Genomic DNA, 27137 nt, shown 5'->3' on the forward strand with positions numbered 1-27137 from the left:
CCCACACACATCCCCCACACGCGCACACCCCACCCAAGCATGCACACCCATGAGTACGCACCCCCCACACGCGCGCACACACACACCCACATCCACACCCACATCCACATCCACATCCCACACATCCTCTGGCACCCACCCCCTCTCTCTCTCACACACATTCAGCATTGTTGCAGCAAAAGAGAGATGTCAATGTAACAATAATTCCGCTCTGGCCACGATTATGTCAGTTCTTTGTCTCCGTACGCTTTTCAGGTAAAGAGCCTCTGGACAAAATGCAAATCAATGCCTCGCAGAACTCCTTTGTGCTAAAGGGCTTGTTGCCAGCAACAGTTTACAGAGTGCGAGTTATTGCCGAGAACCAAGCGGGCCAGTTGCGGAGTAAGGACGAGCGGTTTGAAACCCGTCCACCAGGTGAGGCAGCGAGTGGAAGAGCAGTCGGCTCGGGCCTCCCTCCCTCCTGAGCCACCGACCCGGGCTGGTTGTGGGGTGGGCCGTGGGGCTGACTGAATGAATCCCTGGGCAGGGTCTCTCCGTAGTTTGTGCCGACACTGTCAGAGCTTGAACGCTGTTCTAACTTCAGTGCATCGGCGACATTACCCTTCGGAGGAAGTTGAGGATTGTCTCGATATTGACCTTGTCAAAGCCTCATTTTAAAGTGGGGCCCAAGTCTTCCCTGTCAGTGCCCGTGCTTAACTGTCCATCATTGAACACGAAGACTTCACAAATTCCGCTGGTGAGGCCGATTTCTCCCTCAGAGGCAAAATCAGGAAATCTAAGAGCTCAGTTCTTAAAGGGCTTGTCAGGGGGAGTGGAAATCTGATATTATTCCCATCACCCCAAAAAGAAAAGGATGTGGGTGTCAGGGGGATCAGTTGAAATTTTCAAAACTGAAGTAGATGGGATTTTGTTTTTGAAGGATGTGATGATATTCAAGGATATGGAATGAAGGCAGGTCCTTGGAGTACTGATAGACATCAGACACTACCTGTTTGAGTGACAGAAGAGGCTTGTGGGCTGAATGGCCGACTTCAGTAGTCAACATTGGAAATGCCATGCTGAAGGACTATTGCACGTCTGTGTGCAGAGGGCATGTATTTGTCAAGTCAAGTGAATGCTGCCTGCTGGGACAACTGGCTGCTGCTAAACGTGCCTAACTCTAGTTGCTTAATCAGAGAGCACGTTCTGCAGTTACAACCAACTACGTAGCTTTACTCATCAGAAACAGAATAGTTTGCTTTGACAGCTATGAAGTGGGTCTCCTCAACCCAGTGTTTGTCGTCTTGCTGTAGGTAGAGGAAACAGCCTGTTTTTGTATTTATCCAGTCTTAGGATTCATTTGGTAGCTTTGTCTGGCTCAGTTATGGTCCTGACACTTCTTGGTATTGAGGGCCTTGTCAGATACATTCTCTCCCGCACCAAAGGCATAACTCAACAGAATCTGTACTGGGCCTGGTGCTCAATATTATATTTCATCAATACTTCATTCATCCCTCGCTGAACCAACATGACAGTTTTACACAAGAGCTTCCACCCTGTAGTGAATGGCAGCACTTTGAATAAATCTGCAGGTCGGCCTGACCGCCCTACCATTGCTACATTTAAAATTTGGCATCCAGTAAAAGTGTCATGTTGATGCAGCCTGACACATTCGAGTGCTATTTGATCTGTTGGATCCAGCACTTTAAAGAGACAGTGTCCCTTTTTCTAACTGAGGAAGGGACCCGAAACATTAACTCTGATTTCTCTTCACAGACGCTGCCAGACCTGCTGAGCTTTTCCAGCAACTTGTGTTTTTGTTCCTTTTCTATATCGCCTGCTCTGGTTGGGGTTCAAAGCTATCAAGTGAAATCCAGTCTAATCTTTTACCACTGGGCACTCAGCGGTACACTAAGCTGGACACTCCGTGCCAGGCTGTGTTGGCAGAGCCCCTAAACTATAGTAATTATGAAAAATCCCAAGTTCACATTAACTAGCCCAGAGGTGGCTATTGAACCACGTGGGGCATCACTTCAGTAATATTTTTTAAAAGCATTATTGCTTTCCCCCTCTCTTTGTGTTTTTGGGTCAGTCATCGCAGTTCCAAAGGATCAACAGTATGAAAAAGAGGGAAGGGATGCTCATGGGTTTTGACTGGTTTTTCTTTCTCCCAACCTTGACAAATTTCCAAGGGTAAAAATGGCAACTTGAAAGCAGATAAAAGTCTATAGAGACTTCCTTGAATACTTTGTCACTAGTTGAACTCATCTTGTTTCTGCTTGGGTTGCTTCCCTAGATGGAGGTCCTAAATAATGGTCTTTTAAACAGCTAAACCAGGTTAAGCGTCATTATCATTGTTTCAGAATTCCTGTGAGTAATGCCATGCGTGATCAATTCCTGGCATGCTAATTTTAACACTCAAACCCTGTGGGAGCTGTATCGATCTTTCTAATCTTCCTCATCATCAGTTTACACATCTGATTCCCACCGTCTAACCATGGCCCATAATCTGAGAGTGGTGCTCGACCTGAGGGATGGGAAAGTTCCTTTGGAATGTCAGAAAAGGGCAATGCAAAGAGAAATAAAAAGGGATACTGTGTCTTTAACTCTTTCACTGGCCAGCTTCATTCATGTGCTATCTTCTTTTTGTGACTGATAGCTTTGCAGGAACATTTTAACTTCTCTTTCATCAGATAATTATACACACCCTTGAGGTGCTTACATGGACAAACTCGTTTATGGTGCATGTTTATGTGATTATAACTTGTGGCCAGAGAAAGAGTTGGCGTCCAACTGCAAGGCTTGGCATACACCCTTAAAGTCAATTGCATGACTCGTCAAGGCTCTGGTGATGGTTTTCTGGCATTTGAGTGTTGGCGAGTGAAAGATTTGATGGGGCATGTTTTGGAAACGGTCTGGCTGTGCAGTTATTGCTCGCTTGCAACTTTGATGAATAGCAGGAAGAGCTTTGAATCAGTGCACCATAGAGGAATGTGCTGCTGCTGCTTCTCCCTTTGTAAGGTTGTTCTTAACTCAACACAACTCCACTGACAATAGAAGTTGAGGTGGCCTTTGCTAAGTTGCGAAATGCTTTGGTGCTGGTTGAACTCCCTTTTGGTTGCCCATCATCATTCTCTCTCTCTCTCTCTCTTTTTCTTGCCTTTCTTCATTGCTTGCATGCTACATTGCGCCCCATATGTTGCCTTGTTATTTGATTTTCAAAGCCAGTTTGCACTGTCACTGAAAGTTCTGTGAAATCTCCACCATATTGGATTGTATCCCCTTTCCTACCCACAGTGCATATTCAGCGGCAACACTGAACGCAAAGTGAGGCTAACTGAATTAAATCTCAGTCCATAGGTTGGTTTATTTTGGGGAAGAGGGGAGTGGTATCGGTAGCTATACAATTGCACCTATGTTGTTTTATTCGAGTCTTTTGTTCTGTCAAAATTGTATCAGATAATCCTGAAAGTGGATGCTGTCTTCACGAAAATCACGATGTTTGCTCTTCAAGATAATAAAAACGTAAAATGCTGGAGAAACTCAAGATTTGGTAGCATCTCTGGAGTTCTGAAGAAGATCTATATTGGATGAGAAATGTTCATTCTATTCCCGAGAGAGAAACAAAATTCATGTTCCCAGGATGATGGGACCCCTCTTCAGAACTCTACTGAAGCTGCCAGATCTGGGTTCCTCCAACATTTTTCCATTTTTATTACAGATTTCCAGCATCTACAGTATTTTGCTTTTATCTGAGTGCTCTTCAAAATAATTGTGTTTGGAATGCTTTGATATGTTCTGAGTGATGTCAAGTGCAAAATCTTTTTTGTTTGCTAGCTATTTCTCTATGAACCCTCATCTTCCAAGGTCGAGCTTCCCAAGTTAGACTTTACTTTCTCAGAACTTTCATAATACTGTGCCCCTTTCACAAAAGTACAAGGTAAATGTTAACATTATGCATCCAAGAGATTATTTAGTTGATGGTTCATTTGTTTTTTCTTAAGTAAGAATGTGATTTAATTAATAAGACAATTCCTTCATGTTGCAGATCTTTTCCTGTGTTATGGGGTAGACAGGGCATGTTCAAATATAATATTTGTGGCAACCAAAGTCCAAGTTATTTGTCCCTGACTCCTGCCAGGGAACTGTGAAGCTACATTATGTCATTGCTGGATTCACTACACTCTCTGTATATCAGTTGCTTCTGTTGGCTACTTAAACATGTCAGAAATATAGCAGGAACCTCTCTTGTGAGTTGATGTGTGACTGCATTGTGTTCTTCTTAAATTGCATGACATCTTATCTTCTGGAGGATGCAATAGTGTGTTGGGGTATTGGTGTAGTATAGATAAATGGATAGCACAATGGCACAGTGGTTAGCTCCGCTGCCTCACAGTACCACGATTCTGGGTTCAATTCCACCCTCCGGTGACTATCTGTATAGAGTTTGCACATTCTTATGTCTGCGTGGGTTTGCTCCCACAGTCCAAAGATATGCAGGTTAGGTGGATTGGCCGTGCTCAATTGCACATTGTCTCCAGGGATGTGTAGGCCAGGTGAATTGGCCATGGGAGATGTAGAGTTACGGGGGCGTGGATCTGCGTTGGATGCTGTTCAGAGGATTGGTGCAGACTTAATGGGCTGAATGGCCTTATCAGCACTGTAGGGATTCCATGATTCGAAATCTGAAGGTTGCCGGTTTACTGGGAAAACAAAGACAGATGTTTCCTCCCCAATTGCTGTTGAATGTTCCCTGCTGGAAAATGCGTGTAGATGTTTTGGAGCTCCATTGGAACCATTGGATCCATTGCTGAATATGTATTGGCCCACACAGTGTAGGTGTATCGGATATTGCAAAGGAGAAAGGAAGTAACACTGGAACAATGACCATGGATATGTCAGGACAGCAGACTAGAGGAGACAGGTTCAAGACCCTTTTGGGCTTTGCTTAGGCAACAGTCAGTATCTCCAAGAAAGTTGGAGAGAAATCTGGTGGGTGGGGTGGAGTGCAATTCGTTCAGCAGCTGCTACTTTTGGAAAGATCAGTGTTGGCTTTGAGTGACAGTGGGGAGTATTAGTTGCGATGGTTACTGCACATCACTTCCTATTTTCAGTGAAATTTATGGACAAAACGTCAGGAATGATGTACAACAGCTGAACTGAGATCAAAATGTTTTATATTGTCACTTAAAGTCATCAACATTTCATGATTGATATTAAAAACTTTGCTTCTACTGCACTGACTCGCTTGGAAACGGTACAGTTAAAGGCTATGGAATTACATCAAGTATTTGGGTGTTATTTAAGTTTTGTTAAAGTATTGCCCGTGAGTCAGATTCACATTGCGTGCACAAAAATTATTTTCCGCTTTAATTATTATGTGTTTGGATAAGATAACCTATTTCCAATGTGCAATGCATTCAGAATTCCACACAGAAAATTTCTAGGGTCACTATCTTCCCTTACCCTCACTTGTTTCGCATCTTAATCAATGTTTTCTCCCTCTCTTCCTTTCAAATAATCGGTCCCTCAGCCATGGCAAGCCGACAGGTAGACATTGCTACCCAGGGTTGGTTCATTGGATTAATGTGTGCCATTGCCCTCTTGATCCTGATCCTCTTGATTGTCTGCTTCATCAAAAGGAATAAAGGCGGCAAATATCCAGGTGAGTGAACCTTTCACTAGCCCAGTGTTCGGAGACTGTGGAGAAGTTTGATTCATGTTTGTGCTAGGGACCTATCCTGGCCTTAAGGGCAGTGCAGAGCAGACCAGTTTGGCATAATTTTAAACAAATGTTGCCTGAGGAAAGAGCTGACAGGATTTTGTTCTTCAACTCTACAAAGCTACACATAAAGGAGCCCTTGGGCAGGTGCGTTCAGATCATTCCTGGGGATGTGAAACTGGAATAATGATCATGTGCATGTCAGGCCAGCAGACAAGAGGACAAAGGTTCAGGGTCACAATGAACAAGTTGAACAGATGCACCATCAAGAGCAACAAAGAAAGTGTATGTCATTAACAAAGAGACCAGAAAGAGTTAGGCCATTAGAAAAAGGAATTAATTTTGATGATCCACCTTCATGGTATAACTGAGAATGACGCTACTTTCTCTTTAGTCGTCAGGCAAGTTTAGTTTACACAGGGACTGTGGATGCTAAAAATCAGAAACAAGAACAGAAATTGCTGGGAAAGAACTCAACAAGTCAGCCTGCATCTGTGGAGAGAAAGACGAGCTAATGTTTCAGGTCCAGTGACCATTCATCAGAACTGAAGTCTTTGTCTACCCAACTGTTTTTCTGTTTCCTTGGACTCCATCTCCACCTATCGTTCATTTCTACTCCTTGCACCAACTCTTCTGCATAAATAGCAACCTTTTCCCAGCTACCATCAGTTCCGAGGAAGGGTCACTGGACTCAGAACATTAACTCTGCTTTCTCTCCATAGATGCTGCCGGAACTGCTGAGTGTTTCCAGCAATTTCCGTGTTTGTTTGTGTGTATAAATTTGCAAAGGATTGGAATCTCCTTTTCTGGCACGAATTGAATTCTTTCCCTTCCTCATTTCCTGTGTTGGATACAGATCTCACCAGAAGTGGGGATCCAGAGAATCAGAATATAATTTTCCACAGTTTAGCAGTGTTGTGCAAGATGGTTATTACCTGTAACATCACAAGATAAGGCCTGCCCATCACGATGTGAAGGACTTTGGGCACTTGTGACACAGTGGTAGTGTCCCTACCTATAGAGCAGGAGGCCTGGTTTCAAGCCCCACCCACTCCAAAGGTGTGTAGTAACATCTCTGTACAGGTTAATTCAGAAACGTTCACAAAAGACAATCCCTGTGAATAGCTAACCAACGTTCTGTCTGCTCAGTAGATTTGTATTAGGCATCATGAGGAAGCAGGTTCAATTCTGTGAGATGCTGTCAGGTCAATTTGTCCTCAAGCTGAAGCTGATCTTTCACAAGAGACTATCCTTTATCTGAGGTCATAAAACTGACTGAGGATTAATTAAAATCCTTTCCTGTTGAATCAGAATTGAGCCTATCCTCTGCCCAAGGTATTGTATCCCTGCCTTCATGGTTTAGTTAGCTTGGAGAAAAGAAGGATGGGTGGCAGTGAATCTATCTATTATTGTTTGTAAGCTGACACCCTACATTATGAGAGCAGTTACCCTCCTTACTGTGCTTAAACACTCATTTTGACTGATCTAGGAGTTTGGGCCTGTTGGATTTGGGAGGGGGGAAGATAACAACGCAGTAGGTTTTAATGAGATTGAGAATGTTTTGATTTAAAGTTACCACCAAAATTGAAGCCAATGACACTTAGGGCTAAACTGCCTACGTTTACACATTGCTGTATTGACAACCCAGATCAGTGTTGAGTCCATAAAGCTGACATACTCTGTTCTGTCACTCCTCTCTTCTCCACTTCTCCCTCCATTCCATCCACCTTCCATTTCACTCCAGTCAGACCCACCCCACTCCTCCCTCATTGCACTCCAGTGTACCCACCATCCTCCACTTCACTCCAATCAGTTCCACACCTTCCTCAGGAAAGGGTTGTATCTCCGAATGCAAAGCAACGCACGACTCTAATGCGTGCCTTTTTTTATATAATTGTTGATGATTACAGTCAAGGAGAAAGAGGATGCTCACGCAGATCCTGAGATCCAGCCCATGAAAGAAGATGACGGAGCCTTTGGTGAATACAGGTGAGCATCTGCTCTGTACCCTGTCGCCTGCCTCTTGGTACTGCCCCATTGAAGAGCTAGCCGGCTGGTCAGAGTCCTTAGCCCTGGACCCATTGAACGTAGTGAGCTTTGAAACTGTGAATGGTCTGTGTTGGGGTTGTGGCTTTTTTAATTGCAAAATCTTGTTTCCTCCCACTTTGTAGAAAAACCTGAACGCTACGTCCTGCAGTGACTCCCTTATCCCGTAAATGTACATGTAAATGAATGTTTCTTATGTCAATCCCTGACATCCCAATTTCATCACTTGAACTAAAACTGCTCTCTGCCTCTGACTTCGTACATCTAATGCAGCTGTATCAATGCACCAACTTCTTTAAAAAGAAAAACTGACACTGGAAGCAATATCTAGTCATTCGACGCTTAGCGAACGATTAGAGTCAATCATTTCACAGGTTTGCAGCTTCCGGGTCGCTAGGTCAGGTTGTGGAAAAGGCCACAGCGGATGCTATTAAGAAGGAATGTCCTCCCATACTCGGGCCATGGAGTAGAAAAGTGAACACTAGGCGGGAGACGGAAGAATCAGAGACTGGGACAAAAGCAGAGAAAAACCGAGCAGGAGAGGAGAGTGGTTCCTTGATTTTTGAGGGCGGCATTGGCAAGGTAGAGGTTTCTCTGGGTTCCGTCCCTGAGGGAAGCTGTGCTGATTGAATGGCAAGTTGCATGTGTGACCTTGCTATAACGTCCCTTTTTAGGGAGCACAATCACTGAAAAAGAACCCAACCCCTGTTGTTTCATGTGAGCTCATTGAACTGGTTCCATTTGATGACATTGGTCCAGGGAAATTAATTCCGTCAAGGGGGGGGGGGGGGAGTTCACCTCAAGGGAGCACTACAGTAAAATTTGATTCCGACAATTCAGGAGCCAAATCGAGAAACACGTGTTCGCACACGGGGTGTCGAAAATCTGAACTCCCTCCTCAAGAGGCTATGATTGCTGGGGCTTTCAGGTGACATCATCAGATTGTTTGTTAGGAGGTGAGGGATATGAAAAGCAAGGAAATTTAGTTCAGCTGTAAACTATTATAAGCTGAATAGCAGAATTGACTTGAGGGGCTGAATAGTCTCCTGTTGTTCCCACTGATCTCCACTGCCATGCTAGAATGAAAGCAAAGCCGCTGTCATAGTGAGGATGAAACAGTGGATTGTCTTAGCTTTTCAAGGAAATCTGCTTTCGGTCCTTACCCAGTTTGACCTACATGGGACTCCAGACCCAGAGCAATAGGGTTGACTCTGAAGTGCTCTCTGAAATGGCCTAGCATGTCATCAGCTGTATCAAGCACCGCCCCCCCCCCCCCCCCAACCAAAATGTTGAACTGACCAAACGAGATGAACCCCCCATGGTCAGCCAGGGTCAACCAGGGTGCTAGAAATGTCAATGACACGCCCCTTCCAGTTGTTTCTGCAAACTCCTCCTGGCTGACTTCTGGGGTCCTATGCCAGAATTAAAGCTGTCCACAGATGAGTTGTACCTTCTAACCTGTACTGTAGAGACATTGTGTGACCAGGCCAGTCCCAGGGGTGGCAGTATGCAGTCAGCACATGGGAATCATCACCACTAACACACCAGATCCCATCAAGCTTTATAGCTTAGATCCAACATAATCAAGGAAACCTCCGGCTAAATATCACTCAACATCCTCTGTCATCTAAGGAATGGGTACTTCTCCACCTTGAACACAAATTGGAAAAAGTACCAATAGGAGCAAGGGCACAGGATGTTCTCTGGGCAGAGAGCTCATTGTCTGTCAGCAATAGTAACTCGATAGCTCCGCCCCCTGACTGAACTGGCTGAGTCCTAAAGGTCAAAGCTGCTTACGCTACTTCGACAGTAGCTGGTCTAGGAGCCAATATGAATGATACAACTTTCTTGATTTCAACCTGGTGCAACTTCTATGTGCATTTAGATCATTGGTCAGAGTGACCCCTGCTGCAAGTCCGTGTGGCGACAGTCTCACCCCCGCACTTAGGCTACCGTTATGTGACACGATCGACGTGCAAATGGGATACAGGCAGAACAGAGCCAGCAGTTGTGCATTCAAGATATGCAATGGGCCACACCAATCTGTAAACTTGAAGCTTGGCATATCCCATATACTGCCATTGCCATCATTTTAATGGAGCAATTTAGTTCTTAAAAATGAGGTGCCAGTTGAGTGAAGCGACTATATTGGACTAAACGCACACCAAGCAGTGGAAACAGCATGTTATAGACTGCTAAGGGACCCCATAACTAACACATCTGATTTCATGGGAGGAAGAGGTCCAACAAGCGCCCCCTATCCTCAATGATAGCCTAAGTACAAAAGCTAAGGCTGCAGAACCTGTGAGCATTCTCACAGCCAGAAGTGTTGAATGAGGTCAGTTCCAGCATAAATGCACCTTTCCAGCTGATGGTGATATTGAGAAATAGTTGCACCGTAAATTGCACAGTCGTGTGCCCCTCCAAGCCAAGCCCTTGTAGTTTTGGCACCTGCCTGACAAAATGGAATATTCTCACGCCCGTCTTGTCCATAGAAAATGGGGTCAATTACCATTCGTCTTATACTCTCGATCATCAGCTAAGTCAAGGAGGGTAGTGTTGATAGTGCTATCAAGGGGCACTGACACAGAACAGCCTCTCACTGATACTCAGTTTGTGTTTGGTCTGGGCCACTCCACTTCACTACACCGTCGTTCCAAGTGTACGATCCTCATCTCACACAGATCCATGTACTTGAGGTTGGACCCAGGCACAATCCCTTTTTTCCCTCGCCATTAACACGGCCAAATGCATCACCAGGATAGATCGGGGATTCCCATTAGACCGCCACCTGCGGTTTATATTATGCACAGGAGATCCCTGCCCCAATAGATAATGAGGGTTAGGGTATGGACCAAAATACTGAACTGTGTAGGTGAGCTAAGAGTGACTGCCCTTGACATTAACATTGGACTGAGTGGAGTATCCCAGAGCCTGAGCAACATTGAAGTCAATGGGAATCGGAGGGGGAAACTTCTCCATTGGTTGGAGTCATACCTGGCACAAAATCATGTGTATGATTACTGCAGGCCAATTGTCAGAACTCTGGGATACTGCTGGGATTTTCTCACAGTATTGTCCTAGGCACAACCATCTTCAGCTACTCAATCACTTTACTATCATAAGATCAGGAGGAAGGGATGTTCATAGCTAATTGTGCAACATCGCTGCTCAAATAGTCAAGTCACTGCCTGTACACAGCAACACTTGGGCAACATGCTTGCCACACAAGTGCCAGACAATGATCATATCCAATATGACAAAAGCCAACCATCTCTCATTGGTGTTCAACAGCAATGCTGCCCCTGACTTCCCCACAATCAACAATCCTGGGTGTTGTCGCTGATCAGTAACTGAACTGGACCAGCCTTATAAAGACTGGCCAGAAGAGCAGGTCAGAGGCGGGAATTCTGCAGCGAGTAACTCGCAACTTGACTCCCTATCCACCATCTATGAGGGCCAAGAGAAGGAATGTTGCAAGGGTACATCGGGAGATGGTTCATCTCACACACAATGAATGCAAAACCTTGCACGCAGAATAGGTGATTGGATGGGCATTGTTTTGACTGCACACTGGGAAATGTGAAAGGCCATCCTTCAGTTTTAATACAGGGCATGTCATACCTGACATGAAAGTACAGATAACGTGCCTGTGATGTACTGGTTGGTGTGCCAAGTATGGTTTAGAAACATGAATTGTCTAGGTTGTGCAAATGGCAATCATACTTAGATATTGAAAACAGAAGGTGCATCACAGCACTGCTGGCCGTAGAAATATTCGTGCCTCTATGATCATCAATTACTTTCATAGAGTTTCCAGCCCTCCTGTCTTCACCCTCCAGCAAATATTTTCCCTCTCAAGCTATCATCCAGTTTATTTTGTAAGTTGTCCTTGAACCTGATTTCTCTCTCTTTCAGCAGCTTATTACAGGTCATGGTAACTCACTGTCTATAAAAGTCTCCTTACATCATCTCCACTTATTTTGCCAGCTCTTTAGAACCATGTCCCCTGACTCCTGCCCTATGACTGGAAGCAGTTTCCCCTTTTTTGCTTTTCATGATTTTGAAAATCTTCTCTTAATCTTTGTTTTCATAGGAGACCAACCTCAGTTTCTTCATTTTATACGTATGAGTGAAGTATCTCGCTTATAAATTTTCTCCACATCTTTCCTAAGAGCTTGGCAGTCCTCCTAAAGTACCAGGAAGCTCAGAGGAACAGAGGGATCTTGCAATGCCTGTCCTAAGTTGGCAGGACAGGTTAATAGGGTTGTTATGAAGGCAGATGGGGCGATTGCCTTTGTAAGTCTTGGCATATATTACAAGAGCAGGAAAGTCATGTTGGAGCTGAACAGGATTTTGGTTAGGCCACAGTTGAAATACGAGATGTAATTCTGGTCACCATACTATAGAAAGGATGTGATTGCGCTGGAGAGGGGGTGCAGAGAAGACTCATTAGGATGTTGCCTGGAATGGAATAGTTTAGCTATGAAGAAAGGCTGGATAAGCATAGGTTGTTTTCTTTAGAGCAGCATAGATTGAACAGGACCTGACAGAGGTGTATCATGTTATGAAAGGCGTGGACAGGGTGAATAGAAAACAGCTGTTCCCTTTAGTTGAAGAGTCAATAACAAGGAAGCATAATTTTCAAGTGAAAGGCAGCTTCAGAGTGGGTTTGAGGCAAATCTTTTTCACCCAGAGGGTGGTGGGGGTCGGAAATGCACTGTGTTGGGAAGTAGTTGAGTCAGGAAACCTCTCAATCTTTAAAAAAACACTTTGAAGAGCACTTGAAATGTCATATCATTCAAGGCTAAGTGCTGGAAAGTGGGACCAGTGTAGAATTAGATTAGTTAGTTGCAGATTCAATGAACTGAAAGGTTTGTTTTGTACTCTGATTCTGTGGTTGTGTAGAATTAACCAGAGTACACTGGTTGAGGCATAATCAGTGTTTCTTAAAGATGTAGAATTACTTATTTGATTTTGAACTCTATGCATCTACTTCACAAAGCCAAGGGTCACATTGTGCCTGTTCTAACTGCCTTCTCAACATTTTCAGCTGCCCCTGTTCCTGCATCCCCTTTAAATGTGCACCTTTTCCTTTCTATTGTTTCAAAATAAATCATTTAAGTTCATCTGCCATCTTCCTGTGCACCACCATCACTGTAAACGCAGTGGTGCCAACACCAGTTCCTGAGGTATACGACTGAACGCCTTCCGATCGCCTGATGAACTGTCAGATTCACTGCTACTTTCTGACCCTTAGCCAACTTTGTAACCACACAGTGAAAGCCTTTGCATCCCAACAACTTGGCTAACATATGCATGAAATGTCTTTTGAAAATTACTTCATCAATTTTCTTCAACCCAATGAATCATGTATTGTTTTAACAAATCCATGCTGAGTTCAATTTATTGACCTGCATTTTCTTTATTTCACTGGTATCACATTTGATCCTGGAATGAGCTTCTGACTTCTCATTTGCACCTTGTCTAAGAGTGTATTTCTCGACCTCCATTGCTCAAGTTTGTTCCTGCTGCTGAAATCTTACAGCCCAATCTTTCCTCTGCATGCTTGGCTGGTCTCCCATGTTCCACAGAGTGGGTTTGAGGGGCTAAGCAACCTACTCCGATTCCTATTTCTCATGGTTTTTACCATTCCTGACCGTGTCTTCAGTTGTCTGTTTTTCAAGTTCTCATTCCCTCCCTGCCTCTTTCCACCTCACTTACATCCTTCCGGTTGCCATTTGATCTATGGGCTGCCCTGGATCTCAGTATCAGGTTTTTTTTTCTTCTATTTTTAACCAACCTGTACCTACATTGTTGTGTGACACCTTTGGAATAGATGGGACTTGACCCCAAACCTCCTGGCTCAGAGGGAGAGACTCTACCACTGCACCACACAAACTCTGTATCAAGCTTTGTGTTATAATGCGCTTAAACATTTCTGGTTGTTTCTTTAGCTTAAGGACAGTATATAAATACAAGTTGCGTACAACAGCTCTGTAGATTGTACCTCCCCAGCACTATTGGAGTAGAAACAGTTATATCTGGAGGCTGGAGCAGGTTGTTTGATTTATTGCAGGTTTGATAATGCCTGGCATTGTATCAGTTGTGACACGCTGAGTGCTCGCTCTTTCTTGGATTGACTGTAGCCAAGGTCAGTTAATTGAGGAATGGGCATTGCCACGACCTGTAGACTTTTTACATAGTAGGGGAGGTGATGGCCTCGTGGTATTATCACTGGACTGCTAATCCAGAGACCAAGGTAATGTTTTGGGGAACTTGGGTTCAAACCCCACCATGGCAGAGAGTGGAATTTGAATTCTATATTTAAAAAAATCTGGAATTAAGAGTCTAATGATGACCATGTTGGAAAACCCCATATGGTTCACTAATGCCCTTTAGGGGAGGAAGCTGTCATCCTTACCCAGTATGGACCACACGTGACTCCAGCACTGTGGTTAGCTCTCAACTTCCTTCTGGGATTGGTATTAAATGCTGGCCTAGCCAGTGCCGCCCTCATCCAGAGAACGAATAAGCAAGTGCATCTAACGTTAGTGTTATTCATGAAAGCTGCACGCTTGCTCCAACCCAGCATTCGTTTTGCACCAAGAGTAAGCGCTTTCTTTAAAGCTAACAGTTTGGGCCCTGCATCACAGATGCGTGGGGAGGCATGTCTGGATGAGTTGAAGTGAGCATAGATCAGGGTGGTGAGTATAGTTAAGAGAGGCAGGGGGCTCAGTTGATGGTCAGGAGGCCTGGATATTGGGACAGAGGAAGATGGATGTTGGATTGAGGAGTGCTGAATAATGCATTGCTGAGGTAGGATGCAGAGTGAGGTGTATGGTGGAGAAGGGGGACTGTCAAATTGGTGAGAAGATGAGAATTGGGACGAGCTTAGAGGATGGCAATCACTTGAGTACTCCAACAGTTGAAGAAGATGGAGTAGACAGGTATTCAGACTGGAGGGGAAGCAAGGAACTTAAAGGTCTTTTTATTTTTGGCTATTGTTTTGGATATCTAAGAGAAAGGGGTGACACTCTCTGGAAACAGAGGTTGCAGTTGCTGTGTGGGCTCCTCTGCAGGGCACAAGGCCTAGCTGTATGTATATTTGAGGTGCAACCTGAGGGGAATAACCCCAGCGCAAACCTGAGGAACTGCTTTTATTGTGAGCTCATTTTAGAGTGAAAACTTACGCTTAGGTGAAATCTGTTGATGCTTATTGCCAAGCATTGTTTGACCATCGTTCAAAACCATCGCAAAAATTCACCAAACATTGGGGAAGCTGAATTGGAACAGGTGGCATGAAGCAGGATTTGACGAAGTGTTGTCAAGTAAACTGAATCGTTTAGTGTGCAGAATGGTGGTCAGGCGCCTTCCCTCACCTCAGGAGTAGGAGAAATGGGTCTCAGTGTTATCTCTAGTGAATAGAGTCGGGACGCCTCACAAGGTGCCTTCAGAGAGAGAGAGGGAGAGAGAGAGAGACCACAGGAGTTAGGGTGCATTATTTTCCCCTCCAACTCCATTTTAATTTAGTCCCCGCGAATTTTTTTGGTACTCATGTATTGCCCTTGGTGGATAGTGCTTGTTAATTGTTCCTTTAATTAGAAATGTGGGTGGTTCATTGGTGATTTAATTAAAAAGGACACCACTACCCTGTTGTGCTCAGGCTGCCTGATGCCTGATCCATGATTTGGGTTAAAAGGTGCTTCAGTGGAACAAAGCTATTTAAGGAATGTGAACGTTGTCGTCTTGTCACTCTGGGATGGGCAGGTTTGATCGTTGTCTTTTCATTTTTATTCAATTGCATCTTGATTTAGATCATAGCCATATAGCACAGGGACAGACCCTTCAGTCCAACTCGTCCATGCTGACTAAGATTCCCAAGCTAAACTAGTCCCACTTGCCTGCATCTGACCCATATCCCTCTAAACCTTTCCTGTTCATGTACCTGTCAAAATGTCTTTTCAATACTGTAACTGTACCTGCATCCACCACTTCCTCTGGCAGTTCATTCCACATACGAACCACCCTGTGTGTGAAAAAATTGCCTCCATGTCTTTTTCTTAAATCTTTCTCCTCTCACCTTAAAAATATGCCCCCTAGTTTTGAACTCCAAATTTCCATCCTAGGGAAAAGACTTTTGCTATTCACTTTAACTATGCTCCTCATGATTTTATAAACTTTATAACCTCCTATGCTCCAGTGAAAAAAGTCACAGCTTAACCAGCCTCTCCTTATAATTCAAACCTTCCAGTCCCAGTGATATTCTGGTAAACCTTTTCTGAACCCTCTCCAATTTAATATTATATTCCTTTGCCATGCCCCTCTTCAAATCTCATCATACTGCATTGTTTTGAAACAATGTCCTTGTGGATTCCTGAATTGAATCTGTCCAATTTATGATAAAAACTTTGAAATTCAATTCAGCTTAGCAACTTTAGTCTTGACAAATAGATTTTAACAATTGTGGGACCTTTCAATAATCAGTTTCACCTCAGCAGTATTGGATTCATATCCTCTCAAGCCTGACATGGAGTGACCCTTCACCCCTGACACATTGCCTTCATTTCTCTGTCTGGAATGACCCTGGAATGACCATCATCCCCCGCGACTTATCCCCTCTCACTCCTTCACCCTGACACATTGCCCTCTGGAATGACCCTTCACCCTAACACATTACCCTCTGGAGTGACCCTTCACCCTGACGCATTACCCTCTGGAATGACCCTTGACCCTGACACGTTGCCCTCGTTCCCATCAAGAATCGATTGCCCCGGCATACCGCTGCAGCAGGTTTTGAAGATTGATCATTTTCTGGGACCCTGTGGCAAGTTTGTGAATGATTCCAATCAGAATTGGCTTGAGAAGCAGCAAGTGCCTTTTCCTCCTGTGATATCAATAGTTGGGATAAATCTTCCAAGACACAGCCATCACCAGGAGTCGCGGGGGAATGAGATTGGCGATTGTTTCAATGTTTTCTGTTAAATAGAATAATTTTTGAGTGGCACACTGGCTCAGTGGTTAGCTCTGCTGCCTCACAGCGCCAGGGACCTGGGTTCAATTCCAACCTTGGGTGACTGTCTGTGTTCTCCCTGTGTCTGGGTGGGTTTCCTCTCATAGCCTAAAGATGTGTATGTTAGGTGGTTTGGCCACGCAAAATTGCAGGCTGGGTGGATTATTGATGGGAAAATATAGGGCTGGGGAATGGTCTGGGTGGATGCTCTTCAAAGGGTCAATGCAGACTCGATGGACCAAACCATTTCCTTTTGCACTGCAGGGATTCTGTTCTTTGAATTGTGAACCATGTCTCTTCAGAAATGCCCTTGGAAATGCAAGGTTGTCAGCAGCATTCCCTCTATGCCGCACAACCACTGGGACTCTGTATATACTGATCAGCATTGCAACACATTGGCTTCCACTTATAGGTTGGAGGGGATAGGTGGGCAGGGAGGGGTATTGAGTGTGAAATAAGCTACCCGTATTGTTTCTAGCATTGGCTGCCACATTCTGGTTTTAATCTGTCCAACTTCTTGAGAGTAATGGTCTTGATAGGTCATGTCTCTGACTGGAACTTCGTGCCAGAGCCATTCATGCAAGGTCCAACGGATCTGGGGCGTTGGCCATTGATAGTTTGAACTGTCTCACAGTGTCAGTGCGCCAGGATCGAGAAGGGTCCTGAAGCATGTCTTTTGTGGCAAAGCAAAGAAGATCTGAATCATTGTAATCATTTGAAATTTGGAGTTCTTGTCTTTGCATTTGTCAAGACGAGACAAAATGTTTCAGCAATATATCTTTGTTAACAATCTCTCTCTTTATATAAAAATAACACAATGTATAGGCTCGTGTTCAGAGTCTAACTTCTAGCTCAGTGCCAAGAAAATCTTTTCTTCAAGTATCAATCTTTTCCATGCAACCTGAAAGAATCTTTCTCTGAAGTATTTCCTTGAAATTGCGATTGTGTGGATCAGATGTTCAAAGACTTCCTTGAAGCCGAAGACTCATATTTCTGTCCTTTTCAGAACTATTTACTGCCCTTTTCTCCCAATATGCCTTTGATGAGGAGCTGGGTACTTGCAACTTCTTCAGTTGCTCCGGTATGCTTACTCTGAGCTACAAAAGTGAGAGGGATCCTAACGGATCCTAGCTCCCAGCTGAGGAACTCCACTCCTGGTGATGAGTTGGTAAATGGGTGCGTATGCAAGTGAGTGAACTTGTGTATGTTCATGTGAGCCGAGAGCAGGATTGAGATCAGGCAGTGTATTCCAGTCAAGAGGAGAGCATTGGGGGTGCTGTGGGAGCATTGTCCCATCACAGAGGAGGGAATTGAGTATTGTGGGGGACATGGAAAGACATTGATGGATGGTTCCTTTACAGGAGAGTGGGCTCTGGGTGTATTCTCCAAAGAGTGTGGGGGGTGGGTGGTATCCATTTACGTTCCTCAAAGAGGAGGGGTTCTTGACCCATCCCTTGCACCAGAGACAGAAGAGCTGTGTGACCTTTCCATTACACCCATGTTGGTTGGTGTATATTTGGCAAATTTTTAAACAAAAAAAATGGTTTTTCATAATGACCCTGTCCTTTTAATACACAGTAAGCACTTCTGAAGCAGTGAAGAGCACCATCTCCAATACAGTGCCAAAGGATTATTGTGAAATTGAAGCCTTATGTGTTTTTGTAATTCTTATACCTCTTATACCTGTACTTGAATTTCTTTCCCATTTTGTATGAGACATAAGCCCTGTAAGCTTTATTGATGTGCATTACTGCTAATTATTTACAGATACATATATATATCCATAGTATCTCTGTAATGTATAATTAGCTGTATGTTGCTGTCCATCTATAATGCCTAGCTGTTTCTACAAAACATTAGGGTGCAACAATTTACCAGTTGATGGGACTTGTTTTTTATGGCAGTGTTCCACTCACGGGGGCTACCACACCACTCATTCCTGATGAAGGGCTTTTGCCTGAAAAGTTGATTTTCCTGCTCCTTGCATGCTGCCTGTCCTGCTGTGCTTTTCCAGCACTACTCTAATCTTGGCTACCAGTGCCTGGGGGAACAGGTCAATGGTTGGATGTGATGCCTTTACAGCCAACCAACTTGCCAGGGCCGTCTCCCTTTCACCTCAAATAAGGAATAGCTGGTTGGGGGGTGTGATATAAGATATCACTGCCAATCAAGGGAAGCCCCACTATCAGCCAACATATTCAGAGGGTTTAAATGCAGGATGGTGGGGTGAGGAGGGAAAGAGAAGGGAGGAGGAGGAGAAATTTTGACAAGAAAATCCAAATTGTTGCACCTTAATGGAAATGAAGGGTGAATGTGTTGGTGCTACTTGGCACTGCGTAATGTTCTTGATCAGTAATGTTGCTTGTCTGGAAAGCTGAAACTCAATTGAATTTGTTGGACTTTTAACTTGATTCCGCTATTGTTGATTAAACCTCTGAGAACTGATGTGTAATCTTTTTTTCAGCGCACGAGTTGGTTTTCCGCACTTTACACCCACAGGAGTTATTAATATGGAAGATACCCACGTACAGAGAAACACGCACACAGGCTCTCAGATTCAGACACATCAACACTCTCTTCTCTCTCTCTTTCTCTCTCTCTCTCTCTCACACACACACACACATACATACATACATACATACATACATACAGGGCCACATAAGCACAGAGACACATCTACGCAAAGACAGTCAAATTCTAACTGGTGTAGTGACACACATGCACACTCAACACACAATGATACATACATTTACACCTAGACAGAGGAGACAAAAATAAACCTACACACAGGCACTGACACAGATGCAGATCCTTTACTATCCATTGTCTTTTTCTCTCTGCATATTCAGCGCACCCATCTGCCTTGTAGACATTGGGTCCTGCCTGTAACCCACTCCCCAAGTCGTTCCTCACCATCCAGTATCTCACTCAAGTGACCAACCTTGATGTGTGAAGCTGGAGACTGCCCCCTGCTGTTCAAACACTGCTGACACAGACAAGCCCTTTCCTCGCCCATGCTGCACATGTGTACTGACAGGCAGGTAAACTCTACATGGTTTTTTATTTTCCCCTTCTCAAAGTAGGAGCATTGAGACTGATTGTGGCAGCCGTATTGAAGATCATTAGCTTCACACGTAGCCTTCCAACTCACTGCCTCAATAAAATGAAGAGTCGGGATTGTCCGAGCCTACTTGTCCTGATATTAGGATTCCCCTGATTCTGAATGCTTGGAACTTTAAGGGAATGTGAGCTCACTACTTTCAGACACGTGGAAAACCGATCGTGTATTTTCTAATTGGTGAGAAGCTGGGAAATCTGGAGGAGCAAACATTTGCAGCTGATGTGCTGAAAGTAATAAATACTAAACTGCCTAAAATAACTAGTGATAGCTGAGGCTCTCAAAAAAAAATTAAGGACTGTTCTCCAGAAGATCAGAGTGAAAGAGTCAGGGTTATGCTGCAGGTGGACAAAGGTTTGGTTAGACCTCTGTTGGGAACGTGCTTTCAGTTGTGGGCACCACACCAAAGGAAGATATTGTTGGCTTTGGAGGGAATGCTAAATGATGCAGCAGGCAAAAAACATTAAATACAATGGAAGGGATAATCGAGACATTTAAACTGATAATTTGGTTTGATGGGAGCAAACGGAGAGGTGATTTCCTTGGGTGGGACAGTAGCAAGCAGAAGTGGGGATAAACTTAAAATCTGATCTCCACTGTTCTGGGAAACACCTCACATAAAAGGTTGTGGAAATTGGAAAAACTTCCTCCCAGTCCTTCAATTGAAAAATTGAGATGGACCTTTTAAAATGTAAAGTAAGAGCGATGAAGGATATGGAACCAGGATGGTTAGGTGTAATTAGGATGTTAAAGAGCCATATTTAACTGGATGACAGAACAAACTACAGAAAGGCTGACTCCTTTTCCTTGGCTTCTCCATTCAGTTGTTGCTAACGAGCCTGTATTACTCCTTGTCTGTGTCTCTCAGATCCAGTGCATGTGTCACCAGTAGGCCATGTGATGCGTCTTCCTGCTAATATGTACATTCCTGAGTCATACATGCTCTGTTAGGTGGAATCTAATGCTTAGTTTTTGGGTTGTTTAATTCTCGGAACACAGATGCTTCCTCCAAGAGGGAGCTAAACGATCCAACCATGTCAAACATGAAGGGTTACACGCCTTCTCACCAAATGTACCAACCTTTGCTTCGAAAAGCCAAACAACATTGTTCTTTGTACCCATTCTTCCAATTACCCACTCTTCTCACTTTCACTTCATTTAGTAGCTCTGCATTGGTGTTGGCGTGAAGCAACATGCAAAGCATTTTTCCTCACCAGATTTAAACAGCAAAGGTGCTTGAGTTATCGGTCAGCTAAGCAGCGGGTGGTGGCCCAATTCAGCGAGGCCCAGGCATACATAGCATACAATCAGCACCATACAGAGAATTTGACTACTAGTACCTTTGGGAGAATTGACAATGAAAATTGGAAAGTGATGGCAATCTGGGTTAGTCGAGTTCTGGAATGCAAAGCAGTGAGCTGTGGTCTCCAGTCCATTCTCAGGGAAAACCTGAAATGCAAACAGAAAATGAAATTGTAATCAAACTAATTGGGAGTTCTAGTAAAATGCAAATTGCGAGCCGCAATTGTATGTAAATTTTCTATTTAACTGTTCCAACCTAATCGTAGCTTCAAGTGAGACCTTGTCAAGCCGGAATTATTTGAGATTTGAATGACTAAAAATAGTTTCCATCATAAATCAAGATGAGGCATTCCACTTTATAATGCCATCTTGAGTAATTTGCATACTTAATTTTTAAATTCTCCTTAATCAGGCTTCCACGTTAGCCGTATTTTATTCAGAGTCCCTGCTCTTTACCCTCAGTTAATTTGTTTCCTCTCAGTCCCATTAATGTATCAATTTGTCAATGCTTCATGAGTCCTTTTTTGGATTGCTGGCCATGGAACTCTGCTTTGCGTTTTGTGTGAATGAGATCCCATGACACACCCTCCTTTCTCCCAAACCCGGCAGCAACCAGTACCTGTGAGGGGTTAAGTGGCCAATGGAGGGAGCAGAAGGACAGGGGTAGTTGAATAAAAGCGGGAAACATTTGGAGAGAATTTCTTTCCCTACGACAGCACTATGTTAATCATGGAAGCAATATATATGGTGTGTTGACTGAAGTGAGTCTGAAAGGAAAGATATAGAAACAATGAGGATCTGCCAACTGACTTTCATATTTAGACTCAGTTGAGGTGCATTGAATGCCAACACTTTCACAGCATCCATTATGTGATTTTCTTTCTCTCACCAATGACAGACTTATTTGGTTGTAAGCATCTCCGCTGGGATCAATGTTCTATTCTACCCAACGTGAATTCTGATGATCGGAAGGATAAGTGGTAGCAAGTTATAACTTAAGCAGCAGTGTGGAGTGGGGTGGGGGGGCAAGGTAAAAAAAGGAAACATACCATGCAGTTGCTGGGAATTAAAAACGTGGGTGGAAGATGAATTCAGGTCCTGGGACCTTTACATTTGCAGTTTATATACACTAGGTGTCCTGTCAGCAATGCACGCATTAATTCCTATCTAACATAGTTTTGAAATTACTGTTTAATGTTGTCCAGTGTCTAGATGTCTTGAAGACTCTTCACTTTCCAATTGGATTTATTAGAAAATATCATTCACGTCCAAGTTAAGAACAAGTATGGCAATAATGAAAATATAAGGACAGTTTTGATGCCCTGTCACTCAGTGTCGTCATCAAATCTGGGAAATACTTTGTCCTTTCCATCATATTCAGGAAGTGCATTAAATATCTGTTGGACTTTGATTTCTGCTGGCTCTAGGTGCCCCCTACATGAAGTACATTTGAGCCCTCTGGATTCGTTTGTGTTCACAAACAAAAATCTAGCACTGAAGTGCCACTGAAAGAGAAGAAAAAATTGAGTGCAAATGCAATGCTGGTGTGACAATATATAATTCCTTTATCTCAGAATAACCAAAGTACTGTAAGGCCATCGAAGTGCTTTTGAAGTGTGCTGCAGTGGGAGTTTGAAAATTGGAAATTGACTACCATAAAAGCAATCTGGAAAAAAGCCGCAAGTTGTTTCAAAACTGCTAACAGCAGGTCAAGGATACAACCCGTCACCAATTGTTTGGGTCAAGTTTCTGATTCACACCTTCCAGAGGTTGACATGAGGATTTGCATTTTCTAGAATTCAGTGGGCAGTGGTATTGGTCAGCAGCTGGACTTTGAGCAGCAGCCATAACTGAGTTGTCAACGATGAGCCATGTCAGCTGAATAGCCCAGGTTAACATTGAACTGTGTTAGCTGACTTCAACCAAGCATTGGGGTTAGAAGTAGGTGATTATGATATTTATGATCACCCATTGGCCGTTGTTAGAAAGAGTGCAGTGAGGATAGGATTGGTTAATCTGGTTGTGATTCCTTCCCTATCTGACCAGCTTTTCTATTTTGCACAGAGTGTTAGTCACCTGGCCTTTGAGCAATGATTCGTGAAGACCTCCCCCCCCCCCCCCACTGAGAGCTAACATTGATGAGAGTGAAGGAGCAGAAGATACTTGTTTTTTTTTTTAAATCATTTGACAATTACATTCCCTTCTCAATTTTTCTAGGCCTGTATCCTGAACAGTGTTGAAGGCTTTCCTGAATAATTTTCTTGATGGGGATGTAGATGTTTGGCACAATTTCTTTTTTTCTCTTCCTCGCTTTACTTTGTCATTGTCAGCATTCAATTCATAATTGCATACAAACTAGGAGCAGGGGTAGGCCGTTTGGCCCCATCAAGCCTGCTCTGCCATTTAATAAGATCATGGCTGATCTGTTCATGGACTCGGCTCCATGTACCTGCTTGCTCACCATAACTCTGAATTTCTTTACAGTTTAAAAGCCGACCTATCTTTGTCTTAAAAACATTTGGTGACGTAGCCTCAATCGCTTCACTGGGCAGGAAATTCCACAGATTCACAACCCTTTGGGTGAAGAAGTTCCTCCTCAACTCAGTCCCAAAATCTGCTCTCCCCTTATTTTGAGGCTATGCCCCCTCGTTCTAGTTAATTCCAGTGAAGAGCGTGTAACTCTACAAGTGTGATTTTGAAAATTGGGTAGCCATATTTATAAGCAGTTTGATTTGTGCGGATATATAACATCATGTTGGATGTGGCTGTATAGTAACTAGCAAAAGATTGAGCATGTGACTGGAGATGAAAGTAGCAATGTTATGCTGTAGTTGTACAGCGCATGAGTGAGATTGTGTTTGGAGTGCAATATACAGGTCGTCTGGTCGTCTTATTAAGAAAGAACATATTTGCATGAGAAACAGTTTGGAGAATATTCATTCAACTGATTCCTGGGACAGTGAGGTGGTTATCTTATGAGGAAAGTTTTGACAAGTTGAGCCAATGGGTCCATTGGGTTTCTGAAGAATGAGAACTTGAGATGCTGAGGGGATTTGGTGGAGTGGAGTGGATGCTGAGGGGATGTTGGTCCTTGTGGGAGAGACTAGTATTGGGAGCACAGTTTAAAAAGAAAGGCCCTCGCATCTAAAACAATGAGGAGCAATTCTTTTTTATTTTCTCTCCAACATGCCTGACTTTGTAGAACTCTCTTCCCCATAGATGTAGGGTCATTGAATGTTTTTAAGGCAGAGAAAGATTCTTGAAGAGTTAGAGGGTATTGGAGGTAGGCAGAGACATGAAATCAAAGTGACATTCAGGTCCACCCCATGATCTTATTACATGGCAGAGCAGACCTGGGGGATATAATAGCCTTGTTCTGCTCCTAATTCATAGGTTTGTATGGGGTACGACTGGAGCTGCTGAGGTTATTGGCATTCTGTAGACCCTGAGCTGGTGTCCTATCTGTGCCCCATGTGACACTCTTAGATCCAGTGGGTTGGTGCTTTCCTTTTCCTTCCCTCGTGATTCCAACTCTTGAGGTGGGGGCATAGTACCATGAGGAAGCCCCTTTTTGCCCAATTATAGGTTTAAATCATAACCATCAATCTTAGCTGGCTGATTGACCTCAGGAAGCATTAAGGCTGGACCCGGTCCTTTACTACTCCTGCATGAATTTCACACAACAGTAATTATAACACCCGTCGGGTACTGAGAGCAAGTAGTGACGGCTTAGCTGAGATCAGTTAACAAGTCTGGGAGTTTGAATTTTTTTGTGGTCTCTGTGGCTTAATGCTCCAACAGAAGTTATGTCCATTGGGGTGACTGACAGTATTTGTATGAGGAGAGTGATGTTCCTGCTCTTTGTTCCCATCCTTCAATCTACTTGAAGTTCAGTCCACATCACTCGACCTGTCATCTTTGGAATTGGTGTCCCAGCAGCATCAACTGAACAGCAATTTTCTGTTCAGATGTTCTGACTGTGGTTGAACAAAATTGATGCAAGCCAGTCATCCATTTCCGGTGTGATCATCACCAAGCTTGCTCATTTGATCTGTTTCTTGTAAAGAAAGATTATTGCTAGTGCATTACAGAGCACCATGGATAGCTTTGGTCCTTCAGCATAAAGATTAGCGTTCCTTTCTCCTTATAATGGGGGAGAATGAACTTTGGTTGGAAAGTGTTGGTGTTGAGGGGAGACCTGCTCAGAATCTCTTGCAGCATCCAAGAGGGAGTCCTACCAGACTTATAAGCATGGGAGGCACACCAGTAATTGCTCAGTCAGGGCAGCCTTCAGGTCTTCCTTGGTTGACTGCTTATCGAGCACCCTCCATACTGTGGGGGAGCAAAGATTGTATTCACATGTGTTTGCCTTCTATTGGTCTCTTCTCTCCCCTCTTACTAATGCAGCTTTTAGACGTACTCTCCTATTAAAAACTGGGGCCGGTTGTCCAAGAATTACGCGCGCCTGACAACAGACCGACTTTGCTGTTTCTCCTGACTGTTTTCATTTATTCCTTCTGCATTCTTTAATGGAAAATGTAGGTCTCTGGAAAGGTAAGGTGGCAACTGAAAGTCTGGCATGCCTTGAGTAACACTGAATGATTTGAATGCCCCCTCGCATTTGCTTAACATTTCCACTTCATGGAATGAGCTTCAACTCAAAACTCTTCATTTCAGACCAATCTCCATGTTCTTTTTCATGTACATATAACTTCCCAGCTGGTGTCTATTCCTGCTAACTAACAGCCGTCATCCCTTTTCCAGCCCAAAGGACAGATGTATCTGTGTAGCCCCAGTTAGTTGCCACTGCGCATCGCAGTTGATTTACAAAAGGCTCAACAGGACAAGAAGGAATCTAGGCTCTAGTTCCAATCTGACTTTGGTCATTGAGACGGCTCTCAAGGAGTAACGTAGCCATAGTTGGAGGTTCATCCTGGGCTAGAAAAGGACATTCCAAATATGTCATTTCTCACTTGATAAATGCTGCCATCCTTTCCTAGATAGTGAAACGCACCATGCCATGAACTGCTCACCTTCATTTCCATGATCCCTTCCTACCTTGAAATGTCTTGAATGGTAATTGTAACCCATTGGTGGTAGACGGAGTGAGATAAGTGACTGATTGATTGAACTGGATGGTGCGTGGCAACCCCTTGCACTTTGGATGTGATGTAACATAATGGAGTGCGCCATGACAACCACTTCCCATTCGTTCAGACGGTTGAGTTTTGTAAATGCGTGTGTTTGCCAATACTTGCGTTGATATTTTCATAAAAGTTAGTAGTTTTGCTCTGCACTGTGCTCACAATTTAACACCTGCTCCTTTATTAAATGTGATCCTCCTTTTCAGTGACACGGAGGACCATAAACCCCTCAAAGGGAGCCGGACGCCTTCCGATGGGACAGTTAAGAAGGGTGTGAGTGATGACAGCCTGGTTGACTACGGTGAGGGCGGTGAAGGTCAGTTCAATGAAGACGGCTCTTTTATTGGACAGTACAGTGGAAAGAAGGAAAAAGAAGCAGTGGAGGGGAATGAGAGCTCCGAAGCCCCGTCCCCGGTCAATGCCATGAACTCCTTTGTCTAACATGGATGGAGAATGTGGGATCCTTCAATGCCCATGCACCAATAAATCGTAGAATTTATCCATTCACACTTGTGTTCTGACTTGTCATTACATGCACGTTAAGAAATAAAGGAATGATGAGAAGCTAGTGCCTAAAAGTCCTGAGCGTATAGATGAACGAAAGAGTGAAAGAAGAGGAAAAACCAAATGTGAGGAATGCAGCTGAGCGGCGGGGGAGTCCGAGTTATTGTCTGCGGATCTCGAACAGAAGTTAATCTCCTGTGTATATAGAGTTGGACTTGGCACATTATTTGTTGGGTTCACTTCTTCGTTTCCTATTGGTTTGCGCTAACATAGTGCATGAGAACAACGTGTATCTCACTGCCACCTAAG

General features: G+C 43.8%; 1 protein-coding gene across 29 annotated transcripts in view; it reads left to right on the forward strand.

Moving 5' to 3' along the window:
- Positions 1-26831, forward strand: part of nrcama (neuronal cell adhesion molecule a) — a 397533-nt gene extending 370702 nt beyond the window's left edge. For 15 of the 29 annotated variants that reach the window (XM_043709025.1, XM_043709026.1, XM_043709019.1 and 12 more), the window contains 5 exons: positions 256-414; positions 5513-5644; positions 7612-7690; positions 25723-25734; positions 26531-26831. In XM_043709025.1, the coding sequence (XP_043564960.1) occupies positions 256-414; positions 5513-5644; positions 7612-7690; positions 25723-25734; positions 26531-26765 (617 nt within the window). In that variant the 3' untranslated portion in view covers positions 26766-26831. Of the gene's footprint in view, positions 1-255; positions 415-5512; positions 5645-7611; positions 7691-18338; positions 19206-25722; positions 25735-26530 lie in introns of those variants that run through there. The other 14 variants (XM_043709013.1, XM_043709023.1, XM_043709029.1 and 11 more) reach the window with 4 other exon arrangements.
- The last annotated feature ends 306 nt before the right edge of the window (positions 26832-27137 follow it).

The sequence above is a fragment of the Chiloscyllium plagiosum genome, chromosome 19, assembly GCF_004010195.1.
Source record: "Chiloscyllium plagiosum isolate BGI_BamShark_2017 chromosome 19, ASM401019v2, whole genome shotgun sequence".
In the NCBI taxonomy this organism is placed as follows: domain Eukaryota; kingdom Metazoa; phylum Chordata; class Chondrichthyes; order Orectolobiformes; family Hemiscylliidae; genus Chiloscyllium; species Chiloscyllium plagiosum.